This window comes from Gopherus flavomarginatus, chromosome 17, assembly GCF_025201925.1.
Source record: "Gopherus flavomarginatus isolate rGopFla2 chromosome 17, rGopFla2.mat.asm, whole genome shotgun sequence".
NCBI lineage: Eukaryota > Metazoa > Chordata > Testudines > Testudinidae > Gopherus > Gopherus flavomarginatus.
Genome location: NC_066633.1, coordinates 8,782,453 through 8,804,169, shown reverse-complemented (window position 1 = coordinate 8,804,169; position 21,717 = coordinate 8,782,453). Strand labels below are relative to the sequence as shown.

The 21,717-nt window shown below is 49.0% G+C and overlaps 1 protein-coding gene across 1 annotated transcript in view; it reads right to left on the bottom strand.

Annotated features, from left to right (window-relative positions):
• SARDH (sarcosine dehydrogenase) overlaps positions 1-21,717 on the bottom strand; it is a 94,221-nt gene that overhangs the window by 23,872 nt on the left and 48,632 nt on the right. The window contains exon 17 of the mRNA XM_050926994.1: positions 20,504-20,597. Coding sequence (XP_050782951.1) covers positions 20,504-20,597 — 94 coding nt within the window. The remainder of the gene's footprint in view (positions 1-20,503; positions 20,598-21,717) is intronic.

The following is a 21,717-nucleotide window of genomic DNA, read 5'->3' as shown; positions in this document are numbered from 1 at the left end:
ACACTTGTTTTTGTTTTCTCTAAAACCAGTTTGTGGAATTCATAACTGGGGGGCAAACGCTCAGCATATCTTCCTCCACATTGAGGGAGGGGGAGAATTCGATGCGCTTACACTGTACAGTTCTCTGTGCAATGCAAGACGGTGTAATTTGGGGTTTACACTCCAGAGGGGAGTGCGTTCCTTAGCATCTGGGAGGTGCCTCAGCTGAACCTTCCCATGTAGAGCTGTGTGTGTGCTGGTAAAAGAGCAGGCTTGGGGAGCTTGGCAATTTATCACAGCACCAGAGTGTGAAAAGGAGCCCAGGCTGGTGGGTCAGGCAGGCTCAGTGGTACCCCAGTTCCAAGTGGCACCCCAGGGGGAACCCGTCACAACACATTTAAAAATACCAGGTAGAGGCCTTACAAACTTCAGATTATTCACAGCCTTGAGTCCTGTGAAACCTTTGGAATACAATACCACACTTACAATTAGTAACACAATGGGGCATCTTACTAATACATGTGGCATGACAACCCTTCACGACGGCTCCAAGGAAAGGAGCTGTCAGTGGTGCACGCCTGAGTTGGCTCTGGAGATGACAATTTAACATGACGCACTGCGCTAATCTAGATTAGGCGGATGAAATATTCATGGGCCGTAAGGGAGAACAATTATTCAAATACGGCTTTTGAGTGGGGAAGCAACATCTAGCCGGGGAGAGGTGGTTACCAGCTTCCCCTGAATGATGTGCCCAATTACAGACTCCCCAGGCACACGGATGAACTGTAGCAGTACTAATGACTTTCAAAACCAACTAACAATCCCCTAAAACTCCTCTCACGTTCCCCCAAATCACACATCAACCAGCCAATGCTCCAGCAAACACTTGGGATAAGCCAGACATGAAGAAGAGCTCTGTGTAGTTCGAAAGCTTGTCTCTTTCACCAACAGAAGTTGGTCCAATAAATGATATTACTTCACCCGTCTTGTCCCATCAGGCCATGTACCATGCCCTGAAAGGTCAACCAACACTGGGTCCGGTCTACACTGCAACCAGAGGTGCAACTGCAGCCAAAGTAGACATAGCTGAGCTAGCTCTGATCTAGCTAGTTCAAATAACTGCGTTAGCCGCCTGAGTAACAACCCGGGCTGGCGAGTATATGCAATATATACCGAATATATTGAGGGTCCCAGGTGTGCGGGGTTTGTACAGCTTATGCTGCCACAACTTCACTGCTGAAGTACCTGAGCTAGCTAGATCAAAACTAACTTGGGTATGTCTGTGAGTCCTGCAGGCACATCTATCATTGCAGTGTAGACACACCCCTTACATTGGATCAGCAGAGAAAGGGAATTTCAGAGGCCTCTCTGCTGAGAACCATTCTGGGCCCATGGCCTTCGGCCTTTAAATCGAGAAACTGTATCGTTTCCTCTTGTGCAATAACTGCCACGGCAGTATAGGCAGGAGCAAGCCAAAGGCTCTATGGTAAGAGTACTAAATGAAGGGCATCGGCATTAACGAGTTTTAGCCAGCAAACTCCGGCCGTGTCTCTGCTGTTTGCACAGATCTCGAGAGCCAAACTCAAAGCGCCACCTTCAAGAGATCCGGTGTTGTGCGCATCTTGCTTTTCATTGGCTCAGCCAAAATTAGCACAAAATTAAATGCTGTGTGAGGAAGCCTTTTGTTATGCAGACCTGCTCCAGCCAGCAAAGATGTCACTGTCCATTTACCTGCTGCATTATCACTCAGAAGGAGTGAAAATACCAGCTTTTCCTCTTGTGGTCCCCAAGGAAACAAGTGAAATTTCCTAATTCTGCTCAGGCCCAATGGCAGGATGCATGTTTCCACGGGATGAGCATTAACAAGACTCCTAAAGGAGTTTTCTGCTTTTCATTTTTTGTTTTCTCCTTTCAAATGAACTTCACTTTAGAGGGTTTGGAGTGTCGGCACCTTTGGATACATTAGTTACCTTAAGTGGAGGATGGACTGTAACAGATCTGTATCAGAGGGTAGCCATGTTAGTCTGGATCTGTAAAAGCAGCAAAGAATCCTGTGGCACCTTATAGACTAACAGACGTTTTGGAGCATGAGCTTTCGTGGGTGAATACCCACTTCCTCAGATGCATGTAATGGAAATATCCAGGGGCAGGTATATATATGTGTGCTAGCAAGCAAGCTAGAGATAACGAGGTCAGTTCAATCAGGGAGGATGAGGCCCTGTTCTAGCAGTTGAGGTGTGAAAACCAAGAGAGGAGAAACTGGTTCTGTAATTGGCAAGCCATTCACAGTCTTTGTTCAATCCTGAGCTGATGGTGTCAAATTTGCAGATGAACTGAAGCTCAGCAGTTTCTCTTTGAAGTCTGGTCCTGAAGTTTTTTTGCTGCAGGATGGCCACCTTAAGGTCTGCTATAGTGTGGCCAGGGAGGTTGAAGTGCTCTCCTACAGGTTTTTGTATATTGCCATTCCTAATGTCTGATTTGTGTCCATTTATCCTTTTCCGTAGAGACTGTCCAGTTTGGCCGATGTACATAGCAGAGGGGCATTGCTGGCATATGATGGCGTATATTACATTGGTGGATGTGCAGGTGAATGAACCAGTGATGGTGTGGCTGATCTGGTTAGGTCCTGTGATGGTGTCGCTGGTGTAGATATGTGGGCAGAGTTGGCATCGAGGTTTGTTGCATGGATTGGTTCCTGAGCTAGAGTTATTATGGTGTGGTGTGCAGTCACTGGTGAGAATATGTTTCAGGTTGGCAGGTTGTCTGTGGGCAAGGATTGGCCTGCCACCCAAGGCCTGTGAAAGTGTGGGATCATTGTCCAGGATGGGTTGTAGATCCTTGATGATGCGTTGGAGGGGTTTTAGCTGGGGGCTGTATGTGATGGCCAGTGGAGTCCTGTTGGTTTCTCTCTTGGGTTTGTCTTGCAGTAGGAGGCTTCTGGGTACACGTCTGGCTCTGTTGATCTGTTTCCTTATTTCCTCTTGCGGGTATTGTAGTTTTGAGAATGCTTGGTGGAGATTTTGTAGGTGTTGGTCTCTGTCTGAGGGGTCAGAGCAGATGCGGTTGTACCTCAGTGCTTGGCTGTAGACAATGGATCGTGTGATGTGCCCGGGATGGAAGCTGGAGGCATGAAGGTAGGCATAGCGGTCGGTGGGTTTTCGATATAGGGTGGTGTTAATGTGACCATCACTTATTTGCACCGTGGTGTCAAGAAAGTGGACCTCCCGTGTAGATTGGTCCAGGCTGAGGTTGATGGTGGGGTGGAAGCTGTTGAAATCATGGTGGAATTTTTCCAGAGTCTCCTTCCCATGGGTCCAGATGATGAAGATGTCATCAATGTAGCGTAGATAGAGAAGGGGTGTGAGTGGACGAGAGCTGAGGAAGCGTTGTTCCAGGTCGGCCATGAAGATATTGGCATATTGTGGGGCCATGCGGGTGCCCATAGCAGTGCCACTGATCTGGAGATATATATTGTCATCAAATTTGAAATAGTTGTGTGTAAGTATAAAGGCACAGAGTTCAGCAGCCAGTTGTGCTGTAGCATCATCAGGGATAGTGTTCCTGACAGCTTGTATTCCATCTGTGTGTGGGATGTTTGTGTAGAGAGCCTCTACATCCATGGTGGCTAGGATGGTGTTTTCTGGGAGGTCACCAATGCATTGCAACAGATCTATCCCTGCAGAAAGTCAAATTGTTTGGCACCTTCCCCACTCCACCTTTCCTGTGTGTTAAAGGCATGTCTAAAATAAAAACCCTCCAAGTTTGAAAGTGGCATTTAATGCTGCTTTTAGATGCCTTAATGTGAGCAACAATAGAACTGGGGGGAAGGGGAGAGAAACAAAAAAGGTATCGTGAATTTATTTTGAGCTTCCTTACAATAGAATAACACTCACTGAGCCTGCCTGCCTTTAACCATTGTCTTGGAAGTGCAATGAACCACAAAGGCTGGAAATCTACTTTTGAGGCTTAGGAATGCTCCGGTTATGGAAAAGCTTTTCGCTCCATACAAATGTGTCACCTAATTAGAGAACAGCAAGAGATCAAGGCACTGTAGCCAGCTACAGTATTAATCGCGGCAGGAGATGCTTTGGGCATTGACAGCCAACATCGCGGTTCATTTATCCTGCTGGGGGATGCTGTATTGCTGGCTTTGGGAACATGAGATATTTCCTGTACAAGAGCAACTTCCCTCCTGAGAAAAGCTTAGCCTGGCCCTTCCCTTTAAATCACTTGGTATAACTACAGCTAGGGGGGAACATTCGGGTCCCAGCCGGAGTGTTGAAGCAATGTGTCGTACAAACCATGCAGCCAACCAAAAGGTGTGGGGTGGCACTAATTGGTTTCAGACAGTCTGCGGATCTGACCAGCTGATACACATCCACAGACTGTACACATCCACACATGCTCGCGCACGTATGTTGGGCAATGTATCAGGGAAGTGGCTGAAGGGGGACAGGCTTGAAGTCACCAGCACAGAGATACTGCAAGTTGCATTCATTAAATTCCCCCCCGGATAACGTGACATCAGCTGTCCCATTCTGCTGTTAGGTTGTCTGACATCTCTGGCCAAATGCTCCTGGGAACTGATGTTCCCACGATATTTCACATGGAGCCATAAAACAGCACCATGCCGTCCATCTGTGAGCCACAAGCCAGACCTATGTTTATTTAGTCAGGTGCATATTTGAGGATGAAAATCCACCCACCACTAAAATTCAAAAGGGTACAGATCTTGATATTATGCACAATATAATATGCTGTATATACACACACACACACACACACACACACACACACACACACAGAGTAACCGATCAGCTGTCTCCAGAAAGTCATTAACTCAGCTGGAATTCTCTGTGTGCATCCTCACTCTGGCTGATTTTTTTCAAAAAATGAATTAATCTGTGACAACCATCACAATAGGTTGGTTTTCTTAAGACACTGGATCCAGTTCATCCCATTGACAGTCGACGGAGTTATGTCAGGGAGGGATTTAGCTCAGTCTCTCGGCTAACATTTCCACGCTGGATTCTGTGTGTAACAAATTCCTCCATTGCTTATGACCCTCGATAAAGCTCTATCAAATTCATTGTAAGAAGCAAAACTTCCATCACAGTTTATCATTGGCTGACAGGCAGTGCTTGCAGCAGTGAGGTCTACTCCTCGAGAGTGGTGGATTATTATCTGCAATGGAGGATATGCTTGGGAGGACTGCAGACTCGGGGGGAGGGAATTTTTCTAACCGCATCACTACCTACCCATAACATGTGGCTCTATCATGCCAGTCCAGGAAGCACTGCTCAAAAGAAACGTTTCTTATGGCACCATGGCCCCTGATGGACAGGTGCTGTGAGATGGTACAGTACTTATCAGCACAATCTCCAGTTGCCTGGCAGGGGCTGTATCGTGTAGCTTGTTGACAAACTAAGTATCCTAGAGGCACCAGCTATTTTCACTATTCAGCTGTAAAGCACTTATCTCCAGTATTATGGGCCAAAGTCTCCAGTCCTTGACATCAACGGGAGCTAGGACTGGTTACAAACCACAGGATTTGGCCCTGTGTAAGCAGAAGGCACAAATGACCTGCTGTTTCAGAGAAGCCCCTTCGGTGTTAATGGACACACATTTTGCAGTTGAGAGGAGTCTTAGTCAGTTCTTTTCCCGTCTTGCCATTATGCTGTTAGATTACTCAGACCGGATGAAAAATGCTTGGTTAAGTCCTGAGTCAGGAACATCTTTGTGTTTTTAAAAGCAGAGCTCTAAGATACCACAGCGGCTAGGCTTTGCCTTTAGTGTCAGAGCACAATTCTGCAAGTCATATGCCTACCCCAAAACCACAAAAGCTGTTTGATGCTCTGATGCATCTGCACTTTGCACATGCACACACACACTCTCTCTCTCTCTTTGTCCCCCCACCCCGTTCTTTTTGGATATACTATGCCGTGTGTTACCCCTGATACTGGAGGGAAAGGTGTTTGGATTACACGTCTGCTAGAGTGTTTGCTTAGACTCACCAGGAAAAATATTCCATTCTGTTCTGAAACGCTCAGAACTTGCTGACAAATTGGAACACCCCGTTTGGGGCCAGAAAAACTTGCCCGTGTAACCCTTATCTGTTATCTCAGTGGTTAAGGCACCTGCTTGCAATGTGGGAGATGTCAGCTGGAATCCCCACTCTGCAACAAGGACTTGACCTCAGAGTCTCCCCTCTCTCCTTGGTAAGCAGCCTATCTACCAGCCTATCAACATTTTGGGTGCAATGGTCTCAGTCTCTCCTGTCAAAGCTGTTTCACTTTGTATAACTACTTAGCCATTCATTGTGCCAAAGAAACAGGGATTTGAATCCACACCTCCTGCCTCCCAGGCAAGTGTTGAGTCTGGGCTTTGGATGTTCGCCTGGCAATCCCTTTGCTATAACCACAAGGGATTACATTTGTTAATGCATGAGCCTTGTTTTATTACTATTATTATTTAATGCATAGAAATCAAGATGATGTCTCAAGAATGAAGATCACAAAAGCTTATATTGTGCAAGGAATGGCCCCAGCTAATTAGTGTGTCTGAATGACCCCTGGCTGCTTAGTAACTTGCGCTCTGATTTGCTACTGTCTTTAGAATCCAGTCCACAGGGCCACAAAAAATGGTTCACATCACTATTGTCCAGCCTAGATTTTTCTCAAATAATATTTTAATGTTTAGACCCTTGCAAAGAAAAGGGCTGAGTAGCAGAAACACTCCTCTCACGTTGAGACCCCTTTACATTGCCGGATGGCTACAAGGTGACCTCGAGAAACATGAGAATCAGGCCCAAAGAGTTACTTTTATTTCTCCTATTAATATTACATGCAACTATAATAAGGCACTCCCCACCATGTTGTCTGGGGCAAAGGAGGAAACGTAGCCCTGGAACATCTTTCCAGCTTCAAATATCTAGTCACTAACTCCTGAACAGTCTTGAGAATGAACCAGCTCTTTGCCCTTTTTCATCATTTGTTTTATGAGAGTATCTCAGATCCCCCACAAAGATCAGTGCCCCATTATGATAAGCACTGTGTGCACGCATAGGGAGAGACAATCTCTTCTCCACAGAGCTTACACTTAAAATAGATAAGGCGGACAAAGTGTGGGAGAAAAGAAGGACAATTAGCCCCATTATATTGATGGGGAGACTGAAGCACAGAACAATTAAATGACTTCCCAAGGTCACACAGAGCTTCCATGGCAGAGCCAGGATTTGAAATCAGATTTCTGGAGTCCTATTCCAGTGCCTTGACAAACTCTGGCACTTTTCACCAAGGAATTCAAACACTTTACACACACTAGTGGATTCAGCCTCACAACCCTCCTGTTTCACTCCTGCTTACAGGCACAGGTCAGTTATGTCACCTGCACAAGGTCACCAAGTGGCGGAGTCAGGAACCTAGGAGTTCTGACTTCCGCTGCTGCCTCACTCCATGGACAGGTGATGGATGAGCAGGGAATGAACCAAGAGGAACAATTCATCTGGCCCAAGACATTCACGTTTAGCCATTTTATGTCTATTTAATCAATAAATCATCAACCTCCCCCACACCCCATTAAAAGAAAATCCACTCTATTTAGAAACTGGACCAGCCAGCATAACAGTTAGGTATTAACCCGCTTCCCAGCTGGGACAGCCCCAGGCGGAGTGTCTTTTCCTAATAGACAGAGCTGCACTTGCACAGAATATGTGTCCACTCTCTCCGCAGGCCATCCATTTTTCACCAGCTCAGCTACATAAGGAAACAGCTGCCCAAAGAGACTTCTATGGCATGACTAAAATACGGGGAACCGCTCTGTAAGGGGGCCATCCAGACTGTCTGCAGGTGTCAAAAGCTGCCTCATGGGGTGGGGGGGCACTGCCCTCCCCACCAGGAAACTTGGTACACAGAGATAAGTAGATCAATACACAGTCAGGCAGACACAGAGACAGACACACAGCTAAACAGATAGATGCACTGCAGTTGCACTGACAGACACACAGATGGGTAGACAGATCTGTTGGACAATTTAGCCTAAATGGATACTCATTTATTACAACAGCTATTAGTCATGTATTAACCCTTTATGAACTATGTATAAATGCAGCCTTTGTATCCAGTGCGACACCAGCACTGCACGTGCTGAGGGTTTCAGACTTCATTTCAAACACCTCAAGCCGTCCGCTTAGACGAATGCCTAGGGATGGTTTGGGCTATCAGCTGGTTTGTAAGTACATTCTGCAGGCTGCAGCCCACGCATGAGCCAGCTGGCTTCCCAGCTAAGTGTCTCCCTTAATGGATCTGATACTTCCTGCCTCCCACGAGGCACCAAGCATCATCTAATGGCCTGCTCCATCCTTATCCACTTGGATTAGTGCTACCCGGGCCCTTAGCAGAGATGGAGGAACCAGCAGGAAGGTGGAGAATCTCTTTCAGCCAGAGGAGACGGCAGGAAGTGTGCTGAGAGGCACAGGACGGTGGGTCAGAGGGTGCTGCAACCCCTTGGCGAGGACAATGCCCCCCCAGGAGCATATGGCAAGGGAAAAGAAGGGAGTCAGGTGCTGGTGATGGTTGGGACTGGAGCATGGTCTGAGCGGCAGAGCTCAGACACGGATACTACCTAGCTAGTGGGCCGGAGGGGTTTGGTTCTGGTGGGCTCACAGCACTCAACACTGGCCTCCCTCTGCTCCCATGGATGTCAATGGTAAAACGGCTATGGACTTCAATGGGAGCAGACAGGTCAGCCGATACTTTAGAAAAACCCAGGCTTCGTCTCTAGGAAAGACCTACTCTATCCTCAAATCCGGCACCCTGCTAGGCAAGGATAGCGTCTGCCAACACAGGCTGGAAGTGGCCTCCCACAGATATTGCATGCGATAATCCTCTCTCTTTTGGAGCTGCCTGTGGGAGTGGTCACGTCACCAGCTGTGCAGTGCCTGCTGCACGGAGCAGTCCCTGGCCATCCTCAAGCGATCCTGTGGCTGCCTCTACCTCACATCAAAGATTCCTGCCGGGGCACTGACTGCTGGTCTCTAAAGAGCACTTCTATCAAGAGATGCCGCTCTCTGAGCAAAAGGACGCTTTCCCCCAGCAGAGGCAGAAGGAGCTGTGCTAAGCTGTTCTTCCGCTACAAATTACCTTCCATGAAACACAGCAGCTATGGAGCATGGCATTGCTCTGCACTACCACACAATACCTTTGACTTTGTGGATCCCACTGGAGCTGCTTTCATGCACCATCAAGCGTTTCCTGATCCCAAATGACAGCAGCGCCAATGTCCTTGAGTTCTCAGGTGTCATGATGGAGAAGGGAAGCGTACCCTCAGGAGCGATGCAGGGAAAGCGATAGAGCATTCACTCTGAGAGCCCTGGAGAGTTTCCCAGGCCAGGACACAAGTACACCTGTATGCAGGATGCACTGTGCTATGATGGGCCAGGTCTTGTCTGAAGGGGAAGGACTAGATTACTCTATGCTGCAGCTCTAGATTTGCTCTGCTCTCACTAATCCAGACTGCGATAATTTCTCCCCTCCTTTCCAAAAGCAACCAACTAAACAACCAACCAAGGACCCGCTTACAGGCAGGCAATGGCACCCATCTGACCAGTGCAAGCCCCTAATGTAGACACTCTGCAGCAACATAAAGCAGGATGTACATCAGTGTCACTTACTCTGGTATATTTCCTTAATGTAATCAGGGCCCCCGCCCCATATTTTGCTGCCTTTGGATTACTAAGCAGGTGTGGACATGGAGGAATCACAGCCAGTCTCTCCCCAGTAAGATGCACCAGTTCCCATCAATCGCACATTTTAAGGAGCTTGCTAATGTTAAGGCACATCTCCATCCCCTTGTTTTCCTACTGAGGAGGTGGCCATTACTAGGTTAACCATGGTGCTTTCCTCCCTTTCAGTTCCACCTCAGTCACGCACTTCGTAAAGAGGCGGTTCAAATAGCTTAAACAATCTTTCTAAAACCCACGGCCTGCTGTCCTGGAAGCAATTTCCCAAGTAGAAGAGATCTCTTTGTGCCACCTTTCTCTGCCTGCTAACCTGCTACCTCTCTTCCTCCTCCTGCAGCTGGAGAAGTGGAAAGCTAACTATTGCAGTTGTGCATGCAAGATGTAAAGAGCATTTCATTTACCCCTCATCATTATCCCCATTCCCAGCCCTTCCCGGGTGACCCCAAAGCTCAGGGCAGACTTCAGGCACCAGCTCAGCAAGCAGGTGCTTGGGGCGGCCAAAGGGAAGGGTCGGCACGTTGGGCTCTTCAGCGGCAGGTCCCTCGGTCCCTCTCGGAGGGAAAGACCTGTCGCTGAATTACCACCGAAGAAGAAAGCAGTGCGGTGGAGATGCCACCGATCGTGACTTGCCTTTTTTTTTTCCCCGCTGCTTGGGGCAGCAAAAACCCTGGAGCCGGCCCCGCCAAAGCTTCTGAGGTTGGGAGCCATTGGGGATTTCACTTGGTTTCCCGTTTCAGCGTGTGCTGCTGATCACAGGGATTGTTCAGCTCTTCTAGGCAGTCTCTCCCCACACCAGCCCTGGGATTTATCTGAGCAAATTGCCCTAGTCACCTTAAATGAAGTTTTTAGCTATTTTAGTCAATAGGAGCTTGTGTCATGCACAAGCACCAAGGCAGTCAGACACATTAGTCATTTGGATTAGAGATGAGACTGTAGCCAAAGCCCAGTTCTGACACTGGGGTCAAATGCATGCGTGTGGTTTAGAGCCTGAACCCTGATCTACATTTTGCACCTGGCCTCTGGCTCAATATGGGGCTGGATGAACAACCTAGATCCAAATAACTCCCGGCGTTGGGACTGAGCCAAAATCTGGATCTTGCTTGTTTGTTTTTGTCATTCATGTCTTCAGACAGAGAATATTTCATATGGGGCCCCGTGCGCTTATCCTATTGGACCTCAGTGGGTGCTCTGCCTGCATAAGGAATGTGATAATAGGGCCATGGGGAATAACCTGCCAAAGGCAGCCACAGGAAACGGTTAGCAGGAATCATTTGAAAAGGGACTCAGGCAAACATATGGAGGAAAACAAACATCTTATGGATGGGGATGTGGGCCCAGATTGCGTTCCTGGCTTCTGCCAGGACGATAAACTTTACAGTGCTTCTCTCCCGCCAAACTGAAGGGATTGTGTAGATCCAAGAAGGACTCAAACAAAAAGAAAACCCCACAAGGATCAACTCAACATGTGGGTCTATATGCTATTTGCTGTTTCAGAAATGCATGGGGATATCTTTGCAAACAACTGTGTGTGTGTCGCATACTGGACTGCTGAGGTCATGACTGACCCTCTATGCTCCTTCGAGGTTCTTTATCATTTTTGAATCAGTTCAGTCTCCTTTGCCTGAGGCATGGCTAGTTTATTTCCCCATTTCCACATCTGCTTGGTTATGATCCAGTTTATTTTCTGCAAACACTTGGATGAATCTGTAAACCTCAGTCCTGGAGCCGAATTGCTTCCCAGGCTTTGCTCTCACTGCTCTTGGAGGATGTAGGAAACTTCACCCGAGAGAGCCCCTGGCCCAGACAATGAGGCAGATTCTGTCTCCCGCTCCAGGCTCATACGCTACTAACAGCATACCGGGGTCACATGGAGCCCCAACTTGCTTGGGGTGAATTCTCAAGCTCCTGGCTCAAGCACTGGTGGAGGGAGCATGCCAGGGTTGAGTGGAGAGGGGAGGGGACAGGCCCAGAAGATACGGTGCTACAGGGATTTTTGGCTGCACCACAGTCCCTGGACAACCCAGGATGGGAGATATTCCAGCCCCTAGAGCATCCCAGGGCAAAAAGGTGGCATAAAACCTTTGTCCCCTCTTCCACCTGGGCTGCATTTTCTGTGCTGCACCCCCAGGAGCCAATGAATTTAATCTGTCCTGTACAGCGGAGCACAGGAACAATAGGAGAGAGGCTGGGACCCACAGATTCTCTCACTGGCTGCTGCTGGTGGTCGTGGTGATGGGTGCACTAAATGTCCTCTGAAATCCTAGGTCTCCATTGCCTTGCCCACACATGGAAAGGCAGGGCAGCCACCAAGAATTAGACCCAAGGCTGTGCGCAGCCCCTGACCATCCCTATGGAACTGGGCCCGTCTGGCAACCCTGCAGGACCCCAGCCAGGCCTCAAGGAACCTCACCATCCCATGGAGCTCCAAGATTGTGTGCCCCACCTCCTGTCTCTCTTGTGGCAGTGCAGAGGAGCCTGGAAACCCCATGTAGTTGTCACCCAACAACGAGCACCTTCAAAGGAAGGAGCAGTGTAGGGGGGATGCCACCTGCTGTATGTTTGCCCTGAGCCAGGTCTTCAGCACATGATTCAAAAATGTCTCACGTTGCAGCTATTCAGGAAGTCATTCCCCACCTTCTGGCCATGGAGGGGGCAGTGAGGAAGGGACAGGGACAGCAGGATAGATGAGGCACAGGAACAGGTAGAGAAAAGAACTGGAAAGGAGGCAGGCAGGAAAAGAACAAGTGGAAAGAAGACACACACAACTAGGGAAAGGGTGGCTTATATTTTGGAGGCCAATGCCCCACACGGCCATGCTGGGAAATGTGAGCCAAGGCGTGGAATATTCCCAGCTAACTGGGGTCTCCAGTAAAATGTTCTCACCTCTGAGTGCAAATCTCCACTCAGAATCTCCACACTCCCCTGCAAATTGCCACTCCAAGCCCTCGCACCCCTCCTACAGAACCCTGGGGCCCCAATCCCTGCAGGAAAACTCCACCCGCTGCTCAGCAGCCACCTAATCCAGCCTCTTGGTAACACATTCAATGACAGCTGAAGGATCAGCACTTCAGTCTTAATTACATTAACCGCCCAGTCCTGGAAAGCTCCTTCACTTTCCTCAGCTGGCAACGGCTTTGCTCTCCTTCACAGTCAGCTCTCCTCCTTAATTCTCCTGTCAGACAAGTTTCCTCACAGGCTCTGCTTGCATTTCAACATGAGCCTGAGCTGGCTGAAGGGGTCATTTAGCCTCTTTCCTAGTCCTTCGGTGAAATCCGTTCAGCACACCCCGGGGGGGGTCCGTTGAAAGAAACAAAAGTCTATGAGTTGGGAGCATTAAATGAGCTAGGCTTGCAAGGGGGAGGAGAGAAATAATTGAATGGGGGCTCTGTGCCCAGCTGGGACATTATTACCATTACAGTGTTAGACCCAGTCTACTTTCGAGTGCTCCAGTGGTGTAATTTACCAGCTTACATTCTCAACAGCAGATGCTCCATTTTACACTGTTATATTAGGGGATTGCCCTGGTGTGAATACATCGTTCTGGCACACTAGTGCCAATTTCTCTGGATAGATGGGGCCTCTGAGAAGGTGTCCAAATCAAAGCCCCAACTCCAAAGACTCCTGAACTCTGGGAAAGCCCAGATCTGGATCGGAACTCAGGGGCTTGGTCCCCATTCCAATGGAATATATTATGATGTCCTGAGCACCAACATTACGTGCTGTGCATAGAGGCTGAAATGGGGTCTGCTTCAAGGAGCTCAATCCAACCAGATGTCACTGTGCAGCAGGAGGGAAAGATTCTAGTCTATATAGATTCTTATAGCTCACTACAGCATTTGGGCATCATGCATTAAGCTGTGTGATTGGTAGGGTTTTGTTCATAGGGTATTTATTTTTTTACATGTCCACGCTGCTCTGTGTTTTATATCAGAGACAGCCAGTCACAGAAGGGCGCCTGGCACTTGCAGTGGCAGGCGGGGAGATTTGTGACGATCCTTAATCCCTGCGGGTGTTTGGCCCAGGGTCTCAAGAAAGCTCCGCCTCCCGCACTGATGAGCATTACCCTTGTGGGCAAAGGTTCCACTGGGCCAAAGCAGAGCTGTTGACCATGGTCCTCCTCCCTCGACACGGTTTTCACGGCGGTAGAAGGGAGCCAGAATCGAAGCTGCGAGCCCAGAGAGGAGGGCACCGCAGCTGCTGTGATGAGAGACAAGGAAGGCACCACCAAGAGACGTGGGAGAAAAGAGTGAGTGTCAAGGAAGAAAGGATGGGAGCTAAGGAGAGCCAGGACGTGCTGGGAGGAGGGAAAGAAGCCAAATATTGAAATCCTGACTCTGTGGAGACAGGTGCCTTATTGCTTCTGAATGCTTGTGGTTCAGCTGCTCCAGATGAAATAGCAACCGAGGCACACAAAGATGTGTGAATACATAAGGGCTTGTCTACAGGAAAAGTTGGTTTGTGGCAAGCTGGGGTATAAATATATCCTGAACTAGCCTGCCACGCACTAAGTGTCTATATGGACCTTGCTGCTGTGCAGATCAAAGCGCACCATGGAATTTTTAGTGCACGTGCCAGCAGGATCCACACAGACCCTGGGTGTGCAGCACACTAGGGATGGGCAGATTGCCATGAACTACATGTTCATGTAGACAAGCCCTAAGACAAGATAACTCTCTAGAAGGAAAGATTAGGCACCACAGAAGGAGAAAGGCCATGAGCGAAACAAGGCTGGGGACAAATACCAGGAGGTAGCCATGCTAGTCTGTATCCACAAAAACAACAAAGGGTCCAGTGGCACCTTAAAAACTAACAGATTTATTTGGGCATAAGATTTCGTGGGTAAAAAACCCACTTCTTCATGTGCAAGGCTGAGGAGGCAGGGAAAGGAGATGCTTTGAGAGGCAATCTGATGGAGGAGGGAGAGGTACAAAGGCATAGGGAGGGCTTCCGAGAGTGGGAACATTGTATGATCAGGTAGGTTTAGCTCTCATAACATGGGAACAAACCACCACTAGAGATACCCTGCTAAAGGAGAGAGACCAAGGCCCACACTGGGGATTGAGGGAGCATTTTCCAGCCCAGTTCCTGGGATATAGACAACGAGAGGCTCTGAGAACTCATCCCCTAACACCATCAAACCAGCAAGACAAAGCAAGACCTTGTGAGAATGAAGAGATGAAACCAAAACGCAGCATCAAATGCATAAGCAATTAAAATAAATAAATAAAAAACACTGGTCAGAAGGCTACTCAGGACCAAATCAGAGAGCTATCTAGCCACCACAGGCCATGCCTTTGTAACCTCTGGCTCTTCTGCCGCAGTGACCACTGGCTGAGAATGCCACAGCTGGCCCACAAGGCAGCGATGAGTCTGCTCACTAACACATCATTCCAGTACACCAGCTGCCCACTCATTTTCAAAGCCTTGACTAACACTGGTCCATGCTACCTCACAGCTGGCCTAGCCTTCTACAACAATAACCTCCCAAGCAGCATCATTCCGCTGGAAAAAGAAACCTAGACAAACAGGGAAAGACATGCCTCTGCAGAAGAGAGAGAACTTTCACAAGAGCTGGGCCATATATGTGGAACTCTCTACCCCATGACACAAGAATGACCTGCACCCTTTGCTGCACTTGGAACTGGACGCAAGCTTCCATCTTCGACTTAGCTTCCCAGCAATAACCCTCTCAAATACATCAGACCCTTCACGGTCTAAAAACAAATCCCAATTATAAGTTTAGATCGCTCCTTAGATATTTATGTGCAATGCTGGATAGACAGATGGCTGGATGACTTTTCGACACATTTAAGTTATTCCAGAATACGGTAGGTTGTGAATTTAAAGTGGAGTAGCTAATCAGGAATAACTCCATATATGGACATGCATATTCCAAAATAAGAGTGCCTTTTACTGGCTTAGTTTACTTAATTTCCACTATTCAGGAGGAGTAGTTCTGGAACAGCTGTGCTCGTGAATAGTTATTCCACAATATTACCATGTATAGACAAGCGCAAAGCCAAGAAGCTTTTCAAGAAATGAGAGCACAACTAATATCTTTCTGTCCCATTCTGACAAGGCCAAAGAAACCAACAAGTTTTAAGGCTATTAATCCCTTCACTGAGGCCGTGCGCAAGTCACGCAAGGTAATAAATACCCCACATCAAGTCCCGACATTGATACTGGGCGTGGGACTGTGCACGTCCCACTGCGATGATTTCACTGAGTACAAAGGAGACTCATGGTGTCTCATGAAAACTGTTCATTACTGTGCCCTAGGGTGTAATTGTGTCCATTGTTGCACATCACATTTTTCTATATCCCTAGGACCAGGTCAGTTCTGTTGTGTCTGCAAGTCTTTATGAAGCAGTGGAACCAGGCCAGAGTGATGGATTTTTCTTCATCTTCCAAAGAGACGCACATTATGTTTCTTCAGACATACAGGAGATTAGCCTTGGGTATTAGCATTAAGAATTACCATTCGCGCATTTCACACGCATAGCCAATCTCTTTAAAGATAAGGTCTTAGCAAATTCAAGACAATCTGCACTTGTACAGAAAGCTGAAAGTTGTCAGGCTTCTTCTGTGATCAAATACACTGACTTGTTGAGGACCTCAGCCCGACATTTTAAAAGGGAGAACATGACCTATTTTACATCTGATCAGTCACAGATTTTAAAAAGGGGCTCCCACGTTGAGCGAATCTCTTTATCGCCAGCAGCAGTCCCTAGGCCGCAAAGAGGGCTCTCTTGTTCCTTTGACATAACTGCGGAAACACAAGTCAATGTGCCCACATGAGGACTTATCCCACCAGACAACTCCCAGTGTCTTCCCAGAGCTCAGTTCACGCATTGCTAAGAAACAGCTGTGCGGGCTGGAAGAGAATGCTGGGTATTGGCATGCAAATGAGAATATTGAGCACTGTGGAAAAGCATGCTGGATATTGGCATGCAAATGAGAATGCTGAGCCACCTACTTTGCTCCTAGAACTTTTCTTTCCAGCAGAGCCGGAACAGAGGCCTTTGACATACACACAAGCGTTATTCACTGTACATCAGAGGAACCACGTTCTACCATGGCAGAGGTGTCATGGTGCTAACAAGGAATACTAGTTATCATTATTAACAACAGTCCTGTAAATGCACACTGCACCTTAGAGGCATAAGATAAGAAACAGACAAGAGTCTACTAAGGGCCAGGTTCTACCACCCTGACTTATGATACTCACTACTCTTACTTTGCCATGGAGCAAGGTGCTACTCGACCTGAGCTAGGGTGGCAGTAGCCGGCCCTGACAACCTACAGTGGACAAGCAAACTCCAGACAAGATAGTTCAGGGAAGGAAGGGCCAGGGGACACTGTTGATGAGAAAGAAGGAAGCGAGGGTTTCTAGAAAGGGCTGGTTTTAAGAAAGGATTTGAAGGAGCTAAGAGAGGAGGCTTGAAGTGGGAGACAGCTCCAAGCACAGAAGGAAGCTGAGAGTTCTAAAAAGGTGATGAAGGGAACCATAAGGACAGAGGAAAGGGAGGGGGAGAGAGCCGAGAGCAAGGAGGGGGTTACACGCGGCAGGCAGTAGAATGGTGCGGGTGGGAGAGGCAGCTAGATTCCTACAGTGAGGAGACAGCATCCTTGGCTCTGCTGTTTGCAGTGAGCCTTTTGCCATCAGTTACGGGCACAGGAGCCCGTTTTCACTCTTCATTCAGAAACAGGTGAGTTACGGGCAGCAAGTACAGCTGTGTGTGAAGGCCCATGGACAGGCACAGCAACCCCAAGTGTGCAGGGGGCCAGCCACGAAGACCTCCCTATATCTGTCTACATGTGTGGATCTCTCTCTCTCACACACAGACTGATAGCCACCTCCATGTGTAGACAGATATAGGGAAGTCTTCTTGGCTGGCCCCCTACACTCTTGGAGTTGTTATTGCTGTGCCAGTGTGCAGTTCTTCAGCGAATATGTACTGGGTGGTCACTCACACACACACACACTCCTCCCTCATTCTATACAGCGTATATATACATAGGAATGAATCACTTAGGGCCAGATACAGATGTTCCTCTTCACATAGGTCCTTCCTCCCCAAGCAAGCCCGTTTCATTTCAGTACAGAGCAAGATACTAGCATCCAAAGTCTGTCCCTTTTTGGGGGGCGGTTAGGGACATTGGAACACTGCATGTACGCACACACATGCACAACGCTCACATGTGTCTGGCCAGGTCGTTTGTTCATCGGGCCGCTCTAGCTTGGATTCTGGGCTCCCCACAAGTCCCTAGAGCGTGCAACAGTTCCCAGCTCCCACCCAAGCGCCAGTGCAGGTGAACAAGACAAATTGCAAACTTAGGCTCTGAGAATGACTCTCCCTGCCAGGCTTCAGGGTCATCCAGCAGGCCACGGCCAGAGGAGCTGGAAGAAGGGATAGTGACGGGCTGCCGGCGGGACTGCGTGGGGAGAATGGGGAAGAGAAACGTCCAAAAGCAACACACACAGCTGCCATCCCCCAAGAATATTTTAATGCTCTCTTTACATCTGGTCATCTCTTAGACGCAAAGCACGCTCCCACGCTCCCTCCCCCCGACACATGCGTTCTGGCCAGAACCGGAAACTAAAGCCAAGCTGCAGAAAAAACAAATCCCATCCGAAGGCCTTGGTTCCAGAGCAGATCAGCTCAGCGGCCCCAGCGTCCAGGTTCACAGATCCCAAGGCAAGAAGGGACCATTGTGATCCCCTAGTCTGACCTCCTGTAGAATGCAGGCCAGAGAACTTCCCGAAAATAATTCTTAGAGCAGGGCTTTCCCAAACACCTCCTATCTTGGTTTTAAAGAGTCAGCGATGGAGAATCCACCATGAGCCTTGGTAAATTGTTCCAGCGGTTAATTATTCTCACCATTAAAAATGCACACCTTCTTTCCAGTCGGAATGGGTCTGGCTTCAACCTCCAGCCACTGGATCATGTTAAACCTTTCTCTCCCAGCCTGAGGAGCCCATTTTCACACATTTGTTCCCCATGTAGGTTCTCATAGACTATGATCAAGTCCCCCCTTAATCCCCTCTCCCCTGTGTCTCAGGGAGCCATCCAGATGCCACAAGGATTGAAAAGTGACTCGGTCTTAGAGACACGGAAGCATGATGAATGGTATTCAAACTCCCTTTACCTTGTCATTGAGGGAGACTGTGGTTCCCCGTATTAAAGAAAAGGGGCTCTTGAGATTGGCCCTCCTGCTTTTTGATATCAGTACTCCAGGGCAGGAAGTAACAATTCCCAGCACAATAGCAAGCATGGACATGGGCAGAGTCCCAGGACTGCAATGAAACAAGGTCTCCATGCGTTTCTGGATGTGCTGTTATATCTGATAGACAGCTTGCTCTTTCAGATCGAGAGGCAGTGGGACTGCACAACAGGTCTGAAGCATTGGAAGGTAAAGACAGAGGTGGGCCATTGCATAAAGCTCAGGACTGAAACGTGACCATGGTGAATGGAGCGATGTACAAAGTGCTGTACTGTAGTTAAGTGATCATCCTCCACCCCAGAGGCAGCTGCATTTTAGCAATGTTAATAAGCATTTTAGGGGCTCCTGCTGCATGAAAGACTCTCTATAAATGTAGGCTATTCCTCTAGCTCAGTCCCTGAACTACAACCCATTTGGAGGTCCATTCACCGCTTATTAACACATGCAGGCAGTACCATTAAATGGAAACAAAACCCATTCTATTCGAAAGAGGCACATTTCTGCCCTTCGATTTAGCTTCTTTATCCTATTGACTTCAGGTCTGATCGTCCCCTGGGGAAGTTGGGCTCAGCTGGAAGGAGACAAAGATCCTCTCTCCACTCATGGTGGGGAATCCAGCCAAACATCTTTCAGCAGAAAGCTGAAGGGACAGCAGCCACTTGGTAACGATGAGGGTTTGCTATTGAGATGGAAGGACTGTACCCAAACATATTGCACATTAAAAATTGAATGGGAAGAGAAATTTTAAAAAAAATCTGTGTCCCTCATCAGGGTCAATACAGCCTTGCTGTCGCAGATATTACATAGTGCTTTGGGACTCTCTCTCTCTGCATCCCAGGGAGCTTGGCTGCAGCGCCTCTGCTGAGACACAGATTGATCTGTTCCAGCTCATCCACTTTGCTTTGTGATGAGAGAGAGAGAGAGGAGGGGATCTGTGGGCTGCTGAAGAGCTGTGCTTGTGGGAGCACAAGGCACAGTCACCACCCGGCCAGGTGCGAATGGATGGGGGAGTTTAACAAGGCACTATGTGAACGGTGGTCTCTCTGGAGATGTTGTGAGCCTGGCTTATCAGGGCATAGAATTTAAGGCCAGACAGAATTACCAGATCACCTAGCCCCAGCTTGCTAGTGGTGCAGAACTCTATATCCCAGCCCAGGTGACTCTAAAGATCTCACTCCTTCACCTCCCAACATTCTGGTCCCCATCTTAGCTTCCTCCCCCTCACGCACATGTACCACAAACCTAGTTCCCATGGCTGCTGGTCTGGGAGTCCCTGCTTCCCAGATCTGCACTGAGGTGGGTATACACCTGCGCTAGCGTGCGGGGGGTGGGGGGTTACATCCAGCATTGGCCTTTGTATAGCATCCTGATGTAGGAGGTCCTGGCTCATGGGGCCGCGGCTGTGCGAGAGGCTCAGCCAATCAAAATGCTTTGTCGCCCTCATGTGAAAGGCCCTAGAAACACACAGGAGTGCCACCTAAGTAAAAAGTCTAGGGGCAGAACCTTCCCCCTGCGAAGTGGTGGAAGGAAGGAGTGTTGGCCTAGGGCTTGCGCTCCTACCATGCATCCTGCTGCCTTCACCAGCTTGTGGGAGGAGAAGGGGAAGGCCTCGTTGCTGAGATCGGCGTCGAGAACCTCCTGAAGGACCATACGGCTGCAGGGAAAGAGCAGAAAACCCTGGTGAGAAGGATGCTACAACTAGGGGCCAGCAGGTCACTAGCTCACGCATGACACCCACTATCCAGTTCACATGGAAAGTTCTGCTTCTGGTGTGGCCTGAAAGGGCAGCTGGCTGTCTGCTTGGGAAGGACAATCTGCCCTGCCTCTCCTCTCTTTATTCTGTAGCTCTCTCTAGGTTCTGTGGGAAAGGCACACCGTCCATGGCGTAGGGCTGCCTTTTACAGCCAGCGTCTTATCGTGACCTGCTCCTTCTCCTCATCACAACTCTTAGGGGACCAGAAAAATGAAACCCATTAGTATCCTTTTCACTCATGCGCCGTGGTGGCGTGTGTCCTGGGAGAGAGCACAGTCTCACTGAGCGTAAGTGGAAGATGCACATTTCTTTATCCTTGTGGTTAGGGCCTGGGATGCAAAGGAGCTAGGTTCTACTCCGGCTTCTGACACCAAGGCCTCCCAGAGGATTGCTACCAAAGACCCAGCACTTCGGTGGCGGGTCCCAGGGCAGAAGGACTCCCCGCCGCGGGTCTTTGGGGCACTTTGGCAGCGGGTCCCGGGGCAGAAGAACCCCCCATAGCCAAATTGCAGCCCAAGACCTGGAGCTGAAGAAGCTCCGGGGGCCTGGGCCCCGCGTGAGTTTTCCGGGGCCCCCGGAGCAAGTGAAGGACCCTGCTTCAGGGCCCCCGAAAAACTCTTGTGGGGACCCCTGCGGGGCCTGGGGCAAATTGCCCCACTTGCCCCCCCTGGGCGGCCCTGTCCGACACAGACTCCTTTGGTGACCTTGGGCCTGCACAACACAGGCCAGAGGAATTTACCAGAGATTCCTACGCCAGGCCCATGGGTCTTTCCCTTCTCCAACGCCCAGGATGGCTTTGGCAGAGGGAGGCGACTCATGCTTGAGTCTGAATTTAGTGCCATTAAGACTGGGCACTGCTTCCCCGTATCTCACCTCTTCCCCCACGGGACTAGAGGGTTCAGCGATCAAACCCGAACTCAACCCAAAGCGGTGAGGGTGTTTCATTTCATTTGAAACATGCAGCCCAGCAGAAGATCCCCACGAGGGTCCCGGTCCTAAAAACACTTCCTAGGGCGCGTGG